Below are 12,858 nucleotides of genomic sequence, written 5' to 3' on the forward strand. Positions count from 1 at the left end.
CGTAAAAACATTCCAGACAAGTTATACCTAAAAATGCGGAATTTTCCCAAGTCCATTTAGTAGCGATCTATTGACTTGTCCTTTAGGAAACCGTCCAACCCCTTTTTAAACTCTACCAAGCTAACCGCCTTCACTACGTTCTCTGGCAACGAATTCCAGAGTTTAATTACGTGTTGGGTGATGAAAACCTTCTCCTATTTGTTTTAAATTTACTACACTGTAGTTTCATCGCATGCCCCCTAGTCCTAGTATTTTTGGAAAGTGTGAACAGACGCTTCACATCCACCTGTTCCACTCCACTCATTATTTTATATACCTCTATCATGTCTCCCCTCAGCCGTCTCTTCTCCTCTATTTGCAACCAGAACAAAGTACTTGGTAATCTTGATTAAACTCTGAGTCCACAATCATCTCCACATAATCTCTTCAAATTTCTCTATCTTGTCCTGGGGTCATTCGCACATAAAATTAAAGTCCTACCAAAAGTGAGGCTCCCACTTCTCCCACCTGCGGTGTATTGCCCCCCAAGCATTCCTTCTTGTTCCCAGTTCAGGAACCTTACCTTGATTACTGTACAGAATTCTGGTTGCTTTATTTCAAAAAATATATAGTGGAATTAGAAAAGGTTCAAAGAAAGGCAACCAAAATCATTAAGGGGATAAAATTCCTCTCATATAAGTACATAAGTACATAAGTAGTGCCATACTGGGAAAGACCAAAGGTCCATCTAGCCCAGCATCCTGTCACCGACAGTGGCCAATCCAGGTCAAGGGCACCTGGCACGCTCCCCAAACGTAAAAACATTCCAGACAAGTTATACCTAAAAATGCGGAATTTTTCCAAGTCCATTTAATAGCGGTCTATGGACTTGTCCTTTAGGAATCTATCTAACCCCTTTTTAAACTCCGTCAAGCTAACCGCCCGTACCACGTTCTCCGGCAACGAATTCCAGAGTCTAATTACACGTTGGGTGAAGAAAAATTTTCTCCGATTCGTTTTAAATTTACCACACTGTAGCTTCAACTCATGCCCTCTAGTCCTAGTATTTTTGGATAGCGTGAACAGTCGCTTCACATCCACCCGATCCATTCCACTCATTATTTTATACACTTCTATCATATCTCCCCTCAGCCGTCTCTTCTCCAAGCTGAAAAGCCCTAGCCTTCTCAGCCTCTCTTCGTAGGAAAGTCGTCCCATCCCCACTATCATTTTCGTCGCCCTTCGCTGTACCTTTTCCAATTCTACTATAAAACTCTGCCTGAGAAGAGCATTTTTTTTTTAAACCAATGTGGGCCTTTGAGCTAGTGTAAAACCCAACATGGAATGTTTTTCCATGAACACATATATTCCTTTCGTAAAATGGGGAATATACATGCAAATGCTGCCGTGTTTTACATGGATATGTTTCTAAAATAATGGTCATAATATTGGTGAAAAAAAAAGAAAAGAAAAAAGCCCCAAACACTTTTACTTTTTCTTTCTGGTGTTTAGGTAATGATCAGATTTATGACTCCTTCTGACTCCAACAATCTCTCTATTTACTCTCCCCCAGGCTCAAGAGGCAGAATGGGGTTTTCCAGACAACCCCTTATCCTGATCTCTGTTTTATCCTATTGTCTAACCTGCCCCAGTATTTTTCCCCCACTGCGACCTCTTATAAATCAGCTTGTAGGGATGAAGGTGATGCGTTCTCCGAGGCTGCTACTGTGTCATGGATCAGCAAGCAGGGAATGTGCAGGGCACGGTGGAATCTTCTCAAAAGACGGCTTGCCTCATTTCTGCAGGTCATGTAATTTTCTGTACTTTAAAAATGGGTTTCTAGACCTCTGATGCTCCCCTGTTTCACATTTGGCTGATCACAGTCTCAGGAGCTGTTTATCAGTAATAGTGAACACGTTCTTCAAACAGCCCTATATTTGGCTGCTCTGTTGACTGATCCCTGAAATGAAAAGCTATATAAATGGTGTATACGTGGGTGGGTGGGGTATTGCCTAGCTAGATTCACAGGAGTTAAAATTGCATCCTACCTAGGGGAGCAATTCTATAACCATAGGTGCTATCATTTACAAGTGCAAAGATTTGGAATAATCGCATTTAAGTGTGTATGTGAAGCACACGTGTGTGCAAACGCAGCATTCTGCCTAAATGCTATTCTGTACCTTACACAGCCCCAGATTCTATATAGGTTGCCCAAAGCTGGTCATGCAAATTTAGAAACCAATCGCAGATCCACGTACAAATTAATTAGCCAATGCGGTATCAGCAATCAATAACTGGAGTTAGTTTAGAGTTACGTGTGGACCCGCCCTATATGCTATTCTGTAAAATGCACCTAAATTTCATAGCGTGTAACCCTAAAGGGGTGTGGCCATTGGAGGGACATGGGAGGATCAAGAACATTCCAGAAGTTAGATGTGATGTTATAGCATACTATCATTTGGGTGCCTAAATGCCATAAATTGGGATCATATGGGCTCAGTCGGGAAATCGAATGGCAGACACTCATTTAATAATATTATGATCCCCGATTGTCTCATTGATTGAATTCCAGTCAGCTGTTCAGTTCCTGAATTGTGATTAGTGCTCCTCGTTGAAAGGGAATTGATTGGTTATAAAACCCTGGTTAAAAGTATCGGCGGCCATCTTACACGCCGTCCGTCAGAAATATTCTTGGTTCGTATCGATCAAGATATGTATTAGGACATAGTAGTATCGCTGCTTATTAAGAATTATTATTTTTTATAGGAGGCTACCGTGGAAACGCAAAGCATGGATCTATGTCGGTGACATCCGGTCTCCAGCATTTGAGAGCTTTATAAAAGCTAAGTACTATCTCTAAAGTGTTACATACATATAAGAGAAAGAAATTTGAGATATATATATAATGGCTTCGGCCTGATGATATACTGCTTAAAGGGTTTTGGTCTAAAAATAACCTGAAAGTAAATGTTAATGAAAAAATTATCTAAAAAAAATAAGGATTAATGAGGATTGCGATACCACCCCTGAAAGTATGCTTGGCTCATTGAATTACAGTAATACCTCGGTTTTCGTTGACTTTGGTTATCGTCAGTTTCGGTTTTCGTTGATTTTTTCAGTGAAAAATTTGTCTCGGATTTCATCAGCGTGCCCACGTGACCTCGCTGCTAATTTTGCGAAAACAAAGGATGACCCACGCATTCTCCTGCTCATTGTGGCGTTGTTTCTCGTTCTGTGAGCATCACCTCGCGCATGTAACGCAATGCACGTAAGATAAAAATCACATGTGCTCAAATCTCATTGTCCCTGTTAAGTGTTTCCCTTGCTAATAAGTTAACCCTTTCCCTTTAGCTCCATCATGGGACTATATTTATAAAATGTGTTTTTGGTATGTATTTTGGAGTGTCTAGAACGAATTAATTGGATTTACATTGATTCATATGGAAATTATTGCCTCGGTTTTCGTCGGTTTCAGTTTTTGTTGATTGTTTTCGGACGGATTATCAACGAAAACTGAGGTATCACTGTATTTAGCCAAATAGGGGCAGGTACGCTGATCTGATAGATCCTACTATGATTTCCTGATGCTGGTGGTTGGGCGGCGTGGATAGTGCTGGGCAGACTTATACGGTCTGTGCCAGAGCCGGTGGTGGGAGGCAGGGATAGTGCTGGGCAGACTTATACAGTCTGTGCCAGAGCTGGTGGTGGGAGGCGGGACTGGTAGTTGGGAGGCGGGGATAGTGCTGGGCAGACTTATAGGGTCTGTGCCAGAGCTGGTGGTTGGGAGGCAGGGTTGGTGTTGGGAGGCGGGGATAGGGCTGGCCAGACTTATACGGTCTGTGCATTGAAGAGGACAGTACAAATAAAAAAGTAGCACATATGAATTTATCTTCTTGGGCAGACTGGATGGACCGTGCAGGTATTTTTCTGCCGTCATCTACTATGTTTACTATGTTTTTGATCTTTAAGGAATATAGACTGATACAAAATACTGATTTGTGTAAATTGGGTGCCAGCATTTATACCAGGTTTTGGCAGGGGTAAATGCTTGTGCCTAAGTTAGGCTCCAAAATGCATGCTAAGCTAGTATTCTTAAAGATTGTCCTGCGCCCTTTGTAAAATACTGGTTTAGTGCCAATCATTTCAGTACCTAACATTTGGTACAATTTACTGAATTCTGTCCATAGTGCGTATATGCAAAGGGGAGATATTCAGGGGTGGACTATGAGCCAAACTCACACTTACACAAGTCCATTCAAACTCTTCACATTAGTATCCTTCCAGTCCATATTCAAAACACAATTTAAGCAGGTAGGAGTGGTTCCTGACCACTTAAACTGCACTCTGTGGGCTGGCCACGGATATTCAGTGGCACTTAACCGGCAGTGCCGCTGAATACAGCTCTGGCTGGACATTTTTGAAGTGGGCAGGATAGGGGCATTCCAAGAGCGGAGTTGGGGAGGAGCTGGCAGCTAGGTGGGTGCCAGCAGTATTTAGTGCTGGTGCCCACATAGCTAAACCTAAATAGCAGTCCTAACTTTGGTCATTTAGCTATGTGGGTGCAGACACTGAATACTGGCCAGCACCCACATAAATTTCAGTTCCTGGCTTGAAGTATGTTGATCCCACCACCTGGAAGATCCAGAACCCTCTTCTTCTGATCCCCACTCCCTCCCTCCTACCCCTCAAAAGAGCAAGAACCCCCCCCCCCCCTTATGATCTCCCCTCCTTCCCTTCCACCCTCTGGAACATCTTGACCCCTCCTCAGGATCCCCACTTCCTCCCTTTGCTAGTACTTTGAGGCTGCTGCTAGAGGTATGGAAGCCATTTTGAAGGAGCAGCCATGATGAGAAGGAGTGAATGGCCCCCACTCCTGTCTGTTTCCCCCTAGACCATCAGGTATTGGGCAGGTAGGCCTGCAGCAATCATGGGGAGGGGAGGAGAGCTCTGGAAGTTCCAGGTGGGGGGAGGAGGACTAGAAGGAGGATCCTATGGGGGAATATAGATATTCAAGGGGGTGGGATGGAGAGGGGGGATAACCTGAGGAGGTTTCTGGATACTCAAAGGGGTAGGGGGTAGGATAAGAATCAGGGGAGGGGGGGAGAATCTGGTTAGACATCCTTATATGGGTCCTGGGCAATATTCAGCCGGAACCCACATGAGTGTCTTATGTGGATAGCAGCTCAGTACTAGCCAAGACCCACATAAGGCCTGGTGGCTGGCACATGATGAATTAGCCCCGGGTAAGTCAATGCCAACACCTGTACATGGTCCACGCTGAATATCTGGAGTTAATTCTGCCCCCTGCAGTGCTTACAAAAATGCTGACCATTGTGGGCTGAATATCTGCCAGTTTATTTTTAGAAAATTACTACTGAGTTGGGGGCACTCAGAGAGAGAGAGAGAGAGGGAGGTTGGGTACTGTATATTTTGGTTCATTGACTCTGCATGAACTATGTAGTACAAGGTCACGTTTATTATGGCGTTGTTTGCATGCCTTGAAATGTGGTCTCTAGCTATGACATCTGAGAAAATAAAATTGCTGTTAGGATCAACTTACCAGATAGTCTGTCTTGGGAAATTGTCATTTAGGATCAGATGAACTAAGGAAGCATTAGTAGCAACAAAATAGTAAACCCTTTTAAGACATCTGACTTGTGGAGGGTAAATCTATAACCATGTCACCTTCTCTGCTAAGAACACTCACCCACTTGCCAAGTTTTCTATTCCCCAGTACTCCTCCGTTGGATGGGTGCATGTCCGATATACTCTTCTGCAGTTTTCTTCATCCGACTGATCTCCACAGTCATCATCTCCATTGCAAACAAGTTTCTGCAGAATGCATCTTCCTGAGATGAAACGGAGGAGGGTTTAGTTGCTTTCCATACTCTTTTCTATTTTCTCTTTCAGGAGTGGAGGAGCAGCCTAATAGTTAGTGCAGCCGGCTTTGTTCCTGGCAACCTGGGTTCAATTCCCACTACAGCTCATTGTGACTTTGGGCAATTCACTTAACCCTCTATTGTCCCAGTTACAAAAACTAAGGGGCCATTTTACAGAGCGGCAGTAAGCCCAACGCATGCTTACCGCTCGCTCTTCCGGGACTACCGCCGGCCTAATGTGGCCACTGGTGGGAGCCTTGCCCCAAGCATGCGTCATTTCGGGGGAAAAAAGAAACCCTCCGGAAATGGCTTGCATGGCAGTAACCTGGCGGTAATTGGACATTGGCGCGTGCTGCCTGGTTACCGCTGGGTTAGCGTGGGAGCCCTTATCGCCACCTCAGTGGATGGTGGTATGGGCTCCCCGTCGCATGGCCATGTGGTAAGCGTTCTCTTACTGCATGGCCATGTGTGCCTGGGGTCTTTTTACCCACTGTGGTAAAAAGGGACCTGGCACTTGGGGAAAAATGGCCCCCACCGCTAGCACAGGGCCTTTTCCCCCGCAGCTTGGTAAAAGGACCCCTTAGATTGGGAGCCCTCTAGGGACGGAGAAAGTACCAGCATATAATGCTGCATCAGGCAGAACACCACCATTTTGAGGTGGTGCCCAAAGGCACAAGGAGGAAGTTCTAGTAAAATCACTTTGAATATTTATTTATTTATTTATTAGGATTTATTTACCGCCTTTTTGAAGGAATTCACTCAAGGCGGTGTACAGTAAGAATAGATCAAACACGAACAATAGGCAATTACAGCAGTAAAAATTCAAAAACAATACAAAGTATGGCACAGTACACTACTTACAATGTGAACACAATACATAATAGAACATTTTAATTGATAGTGAAGGGTAAAGCAAAGATGGAACATATAGACAGGTAAGAAAGTAGGAAGAGTTAGAAAGTAAGGTGACTGATTTGAAGAAAGTTGCACATGAGGTCAGAGAGATGGCTAAATATTATCTCAGCTAGGGTAGGGGTGGATAAACTATCCACCCAATAATATATATTTTTTAATAAATATGAAATAATTTAAGTAAAATCAACTTCAGGTTGTTTACATTTCTGAATTCCTTGATCAAAGGATATTCTTTGAATTGTAAATCTTAAATGCAAATAAATAAAAAAAATCAACAAGGAGTTAGTAAACACTGTGATATACTTGATATAAAATTGTCAACACCTAGCCAGTTGAATTTCTGGGATTACCCCAATGAATATGCATACACTAGACACCTGTTGTTTGCAAACCTTCTCCAAAGTGACAATGTCAAAAACCACTGAATTGTTAAGATACACAATAGCTATAAGTTAAAACCTGCCATTTATGTTAAAGTCACCAGGTGGCACTGTTCTATTTAAGAGGTTCATGCTTTGCATCCCTAAGCTAAGCTGCTAGTGTAACTGTTTTGCTTATGGGATACTGTGCCTGTTGTGTTAGTCAATAAAAGATCTCTTGAAAGTTGAAAAGAGAGGGTTTGTATAAAAGGGGAAATAATTTCTCTATATAGTGATTTGTGTGTTGGTTTCATTCTGTTCTGTTGCTGTTCTTATTGAAATTTATCTGACAAGATGCTATTCACTCCCTGTTTTAAGCTGTATGAAGATGAAAAGCAATATGTACTAAAGTACATAAGCATCGCCATGCTGGGACAGACCAAGGGTCCATCGAGCCCAGTACCCTGTCACTGCCAGCGGCCAAAAGAACAAGCAATTTGTCCTGCCCATCCTAGAAATACTGTATTCCCTAGTCCATTCAATAACATTCTATGGCTTTTTCCTCCAGGAAGCCGTCCAACCCTTTTTTGAAGTCCGCTAAGTTAATCGCCTTAACCACCTTTTCCGGCAGCAAATTCCAGAGTTTAACTACACGTTGAGTGAAGAAAACTTTCCTCCGATTCGTTTTAAATTTACCACGCTGCAGCTTCATCGCATGCCCCCTTGTCCTAGTATTTTTGGAAAGCGTAAACAGACGCCCCACATCGACCCGTTCCATTCCACTCATTATCTTATAGACCTCTATCATATCTCCCCTCAGCTGCCTTTTCTCCAGGCTGAAGAGCCCCAGCCTCTTCAGCCTATCCTGATAGGGAAGTCATCCCATCCCCTGTATCATCTTTGTCGCCCTTCTCTTCACCTTTTCCAATTCCACTATGTCTTTTTTGAGGTGCGGCGACCAGAATTGAACACAATACTCGAGGTGCGGTCGCACCATGGAGCGATGCAACGGCAGAATAATATCCTTATTTTTGTTTTCCATCCCTTTCCTAATGATACCCAACATTCTATTTGCTTTCCTAGCCGCAGCAGCACATTGAGCAGAAGTTTTCAACGTATCATCAACGACGACACCTAGATCCCTTTCTCGGTTCCTGACTCCCAACGCTGAACCTTGTTAAAGTCTAAAGTCTTGTTTCAGATTCCTGCTGCATCTTGATCTTATGTATGTTGGAGCAACTCACTTTGAAACATAAATGCCATCCATGTGTCAGTCATAGGCCTATCTAAATGTAATGGATATTCTGATCATCACGACATCTATTATGAAGTCTGATTCAAACTGTGCAATGGTCATAGTCGTCATTCTGGCACTGTGTTACTTCCAGTTAGTGAGGTGCTACATTGCAATAGGAATGGGCTGTTCTTTGCAGCAACATAGGACATGTCAAATGACATAGCGCATGCTGTTGCACATCATTAAATGATAACCAGCAGAAAAAAACCACACATGACATTTTGGGCTGGATTCGGAAAATGGCGCCCAAATTTGGGCACTGAAAAAAAAATGAGTGCTGTTCTAAAAACAGTGGTCCGAGTTGGGCATCATTTATAGACTAGAGCTTAGTGTCAGGATCCACACTCAGGGCCCCTTCTACCAAGCTGCGGCAAAAGGGGGCCGGCACTGGCATCGGCGTGTATTTTACATGCACGCCGAGGCCCCCTTTTACCGCAGCTAGTAAAAGAGAAGTCTGGTCTTCCTACAGGAAATGGCCGGGTGGCAAGGGGGGAGACCTTACCGCCACTCATTGAGGTGGCTGTAAGGGCTCCAGCGTTAACCCGACGGTAACCGATTACCACCTGGTACAATCCGGCGCTACAAAAATAAATACATTTTTGTAGCACTGGAAATGACAGCGCACTAAGAGTGGGAAGTACCGCGGGGCTGCTGCGGTAGCCTGGCTGAACTTCCTGTACAGCAAGCAGAAAGTCCGCGTTGGGCTTATCGCCGCTTAGTAAAACGAGTCCTCAATTTTGGAAATGAGCATTTACACCAAATAAAACCTGGTGTAAATTCTTGCACCTAAATTAGGCGCAGATCCCCCCCAAAATTCTATAACGCTGAGTGCATCTTAAGTGAATGCCCTGACCCTCCATGCCCCTCCCATGACCACGCCCCCTTTCCAGTTACATCCTAAGAAAATGTATACATGCCATGAGCGCCATTTATAGAATTTGGGAGAACGTTTTTTTGTTCTCCGATAAAAGTGCACATTCTTTGGAAATAGGAAGCACTATGTGGAAAGAGGGCACCCTGTTTTCCGAAAGTGGAACCTTTAACACGTGTGAACTATTGTGCATGTACAAACTTGAGCAACAACTGCACCCTATCAGGAAAAGCACAGAACACACTATTTCCCAACTCACATTAAAGCCAGAGATGACATTCACTGTGTTGACAGCATAAAACTATCCAAGCAAGGACAGTGCAAAGAATGATCATGGATCAAACAGGAAATCAGAAGTTTTGATACAGTAAGAACTGCATGTGAAAATGAAATCACTCATGTACCTGTTATTTTACACAGAAAACCTTCACATCTCTTTGCAGGTCTGCATGGGCTGTTTGTAACACATGATTCTGCTTCCTTGTCAGAGAATTTACAGGGCTCACCGCTAAACTGAGATGGTTTCTCTATTTGTACGTACCTATACTATAGAGACAGTGATTAAAAAAAAAAAAACAGATCATGAAAATTGTGAGCCAAAGACAGAGAAAACCTCCTAATTGAACCTTACATTCAGCCTTAAAAATGAACTATGCAATTTGTTATCAGATACAGATGAAACATCTCTATATAATAAATCTCTATATAATAAAAGGCACCTCCAACGTTCTGAAGACTCAAGCCGGAAATTGAGGCGCCAGAGATATCCGGTTTGCCCTGAGTGTCTGGCCTGCCCTCGCGTCATAACGTCATGACGTCGAGGGCGGCGCTATGACAATCGGCCAAACGCCATATCCCTGACCCTCGGTGGATATTTCCCACCTCCGGAGGACTAACATTGCCTGCACAACGTCGGAGAGAGGCAGGCGGGGACGTAAGCATCGGCGACACGCGATCTCACTCCCCTTGGCCCTCGGCAGCCATTTCCCAACTTCGCAGGACTCCCATCGCCCCGGGCCCGCACAAACTCGGAGACACGGAGGGAGCGACGCTGGCAGGCAGCCTGAATGTTGGACACACGCAGGGAGCCAGCCTGCCTGCCTGAACATGCCAGGAAGGGAGACAGCTTCAGTCGGAGGGAGCGCCACGACCCTGAAAGGCACTGGAAGGGGGGGGGGACTCGAACCTCAACCTGCGAGGAGGGAAGGGGGGCACTCGAACCTCAACCTGCGAGGAGGGAAGGGGGAAAAACGCCGGCAGACGGAGGGACCACCATCCTGAAAGCCCAAGGGAGGTGGGGCCAACACCCTGAAGCTGGGATTCCCTCTCACACACACACACTCACATTCTCGCAAAAACACGCCACACACTCTCACTCTGTCACACTCACACATTCACTCTCTCTCACACACACTCTCTCAAACACACACTACGATACAGAAAAACACCACCACAGGGCCCACGATCCTGCAGGCCGGGGGGGGGGGGCCCACAACCCTGAGGCTGGGAGGGGGGAGGGGGACGAGATGGATATCTCTCAAACACACACTACGATACAGAAAAACGCCGCCACAGGGCCCACGATCCTGCAGGCCGGGGGGGGGGGGGGGGGGCGCCACAACCCTGAGGCTGGGAGGGGGGAGGGGGACGAGATGGATATGGGAAAAGGAAACACAGGGGGGGAGCGGGAAGGATGCCAACACATGCAGGGGGGACCCCTTTGGCACACTCTGTCTCAAACACACACTCTCACACAGACACTCTCACTCTCTCTCACACACACACACACACACACACACACACAGTCGCTAATTCACTCTGTCTCTCACACACTCACTGTCAAACATACACACTTCCATGAAAACCTTGCTAGCGCCCATTTCATTCCTCTCAGAAACGGGCCTTTTTTACTAGTAATCTATAATGAACATTAGTACCAAACACTGTTTTTAAACTGAGGTAGCGGTAAAAAAAATCATGAAGATACAGAGGTGACCATAAAATAATACTCTCCAGGGACAATTCTGTAACAGTGTGTCCACAGTTAGGCAGCCAGAGGCTGCCTGATTATTGTCTATTTATAGGTTTCTCATTAATTCATTTCAGCTCCCCACTTTCATTTCTCCCTTCTTCTCCTGCTTCACACAGACAAGAATTGATCAAATCTAGTTTTAAACATGAGCATAAGAGTTATTTAGCACAAAAGATTTTGTTTCAAAACTGATGAAAGAAATTATAGACCACTATTCCAAAGTCAGCTCTGGCCTAATTCTTCATTGATCCAACATTCTCAATGTTTATGCATTTTTTTTTTTACTTTTTAATGCATTTTTAATCATCTTTCAATCAAATTTAACAATCCAATTGGTATTACACGTCAATGAAGGGCCTCCTCTCCCGACATGAATTCATGTTTCGGCAATCTGAATCAGGATCGAAGCACCAAAAGTACTGTCAAGATTAAGTGAGTGTGAAGATAAAAGAAAGAGGAATCTATTAAAACTGAAGACCACCTTAATCCAGCTACTGAAGAGAGGAGAAGAATAGCCCACTACAAGGAAAAGATAGAAACCATTTGAATTTGTATCCATTTAGGGAGGAAGTTATCAACATGGGCTACTGTTAGGTCAGGTTATTTTTCCACAGATCCCACATTGATAACTTCCCCCCTAAACCCTAAATCTGCTTGCTAATCTACCTCATAAATTATCTATCTATCTATCTATCTATCTATCTATCTATCTATCTATCTATCTATCTATCTATCATATTTAACTTTTACATTATAGTTAGTAAAGATGTCTGCTTTTTAAGAACATAAGAGTAGCCATACTGGGTCAGAACAATCTAGCCCAGTATCCTGTTTCCAAACAGTGGCCAAGCCAGGTCAAAAGTACCTGACAGAAACCCAAATTGTGGCAACACTCCATACTACAAATCCCAGGGCAAGCAGTTGCTTCCTCATGTCTGTATCAATAGCAGACTATGGACTTTTCCTCCAGAATTTGTCCAAACCGTTTTTAAACTCAGATACGCTGTCATTACTACATCCTCTGGCAAAGAGTTCCAGAGTAACTATTTGTTGAGTGAAAAAATATTTCCTCCTATTTGTTTGGAAAGTATTTCCATGTAACTTCCTTGAGTGCCCCCTAGCCTTTGTACTTTTGGAACAAATAAAATATGATTTAGTTCTACTCATTCTACACCACTCAGGATTTTGTAGACCTCAATCATATCTCCCCTCATCCGTCTCTTTTCCAGGCTGAAAAGCCCTAACTTCTTTAGCCTTTCTTTACCATTTTGGTCACTCTTCTTCGAATCTTTTCTAATTCTGCTATATCTTTTTTGAGATGTGGTGACCAGAACTGAAGACAGTACTCAAGGTGAAGTTGCACCATTGATCAATGCAGAGACATTATAGTATTTTCGGTCTTATTCACCGTCCCTTTCCTAATAATTCCTAGCATCCTGTTTGCTTTTTTGGCCGCCACTGCACATTGCGCATAAGATTTCAGCGTATTATCTACAGCAACACCTAGATCTTTCTCTTGGTTGCTG

At 43.9% G+C, this 12,858-nt stretch overlaps 1 protein-coding gene across 2 annotated transcripts in view; it reads right to left on the reverse strand.

The window, feature by feature from the left end:
• LOC115472167 (complement component C8 beta chain-like) overlaps window positions 1–12,858 on the reverse strand; it is a 52,129-nt gene that overhangs the window by 34,535 nt on the left and 4,736 nt on the right. For both annotated transcript variants that reach the window (XM_030206318.1, XM_030206317.1), the window contains exons 3-4: window positions 9,705–9,846; window positions 5,687–5,828 (exon numbers count right to left, since the gene is read on the reverse strand). In XM_030206318.1, coding sequence (XP_030062178.1) covers window positions 5,687–5,828; window positions 9,705–9,846 — 284 coding nt within the window. The remainder of the gene's footprint in view (window positions 1–5,686; window positions 5,829–9,704; window positions 9,847–12,858) is intronic.

This window comes from Microcaecilia unicolor, chromosome 6 (assembly GCF_901765095.1).
Source record: "Microcaecilia unicolor chromosome 6, aMicUni1.1, whole genome shotgun sequence".
In the NCBI taxonomy this organism is placed as follows: domain Eukaryota; kingdom Metazoa; phylum Chordata; class Amphibia; order Gymnophiona; family Siphonopidae; genus Microcaecilia; species Microcaecilia unicolor.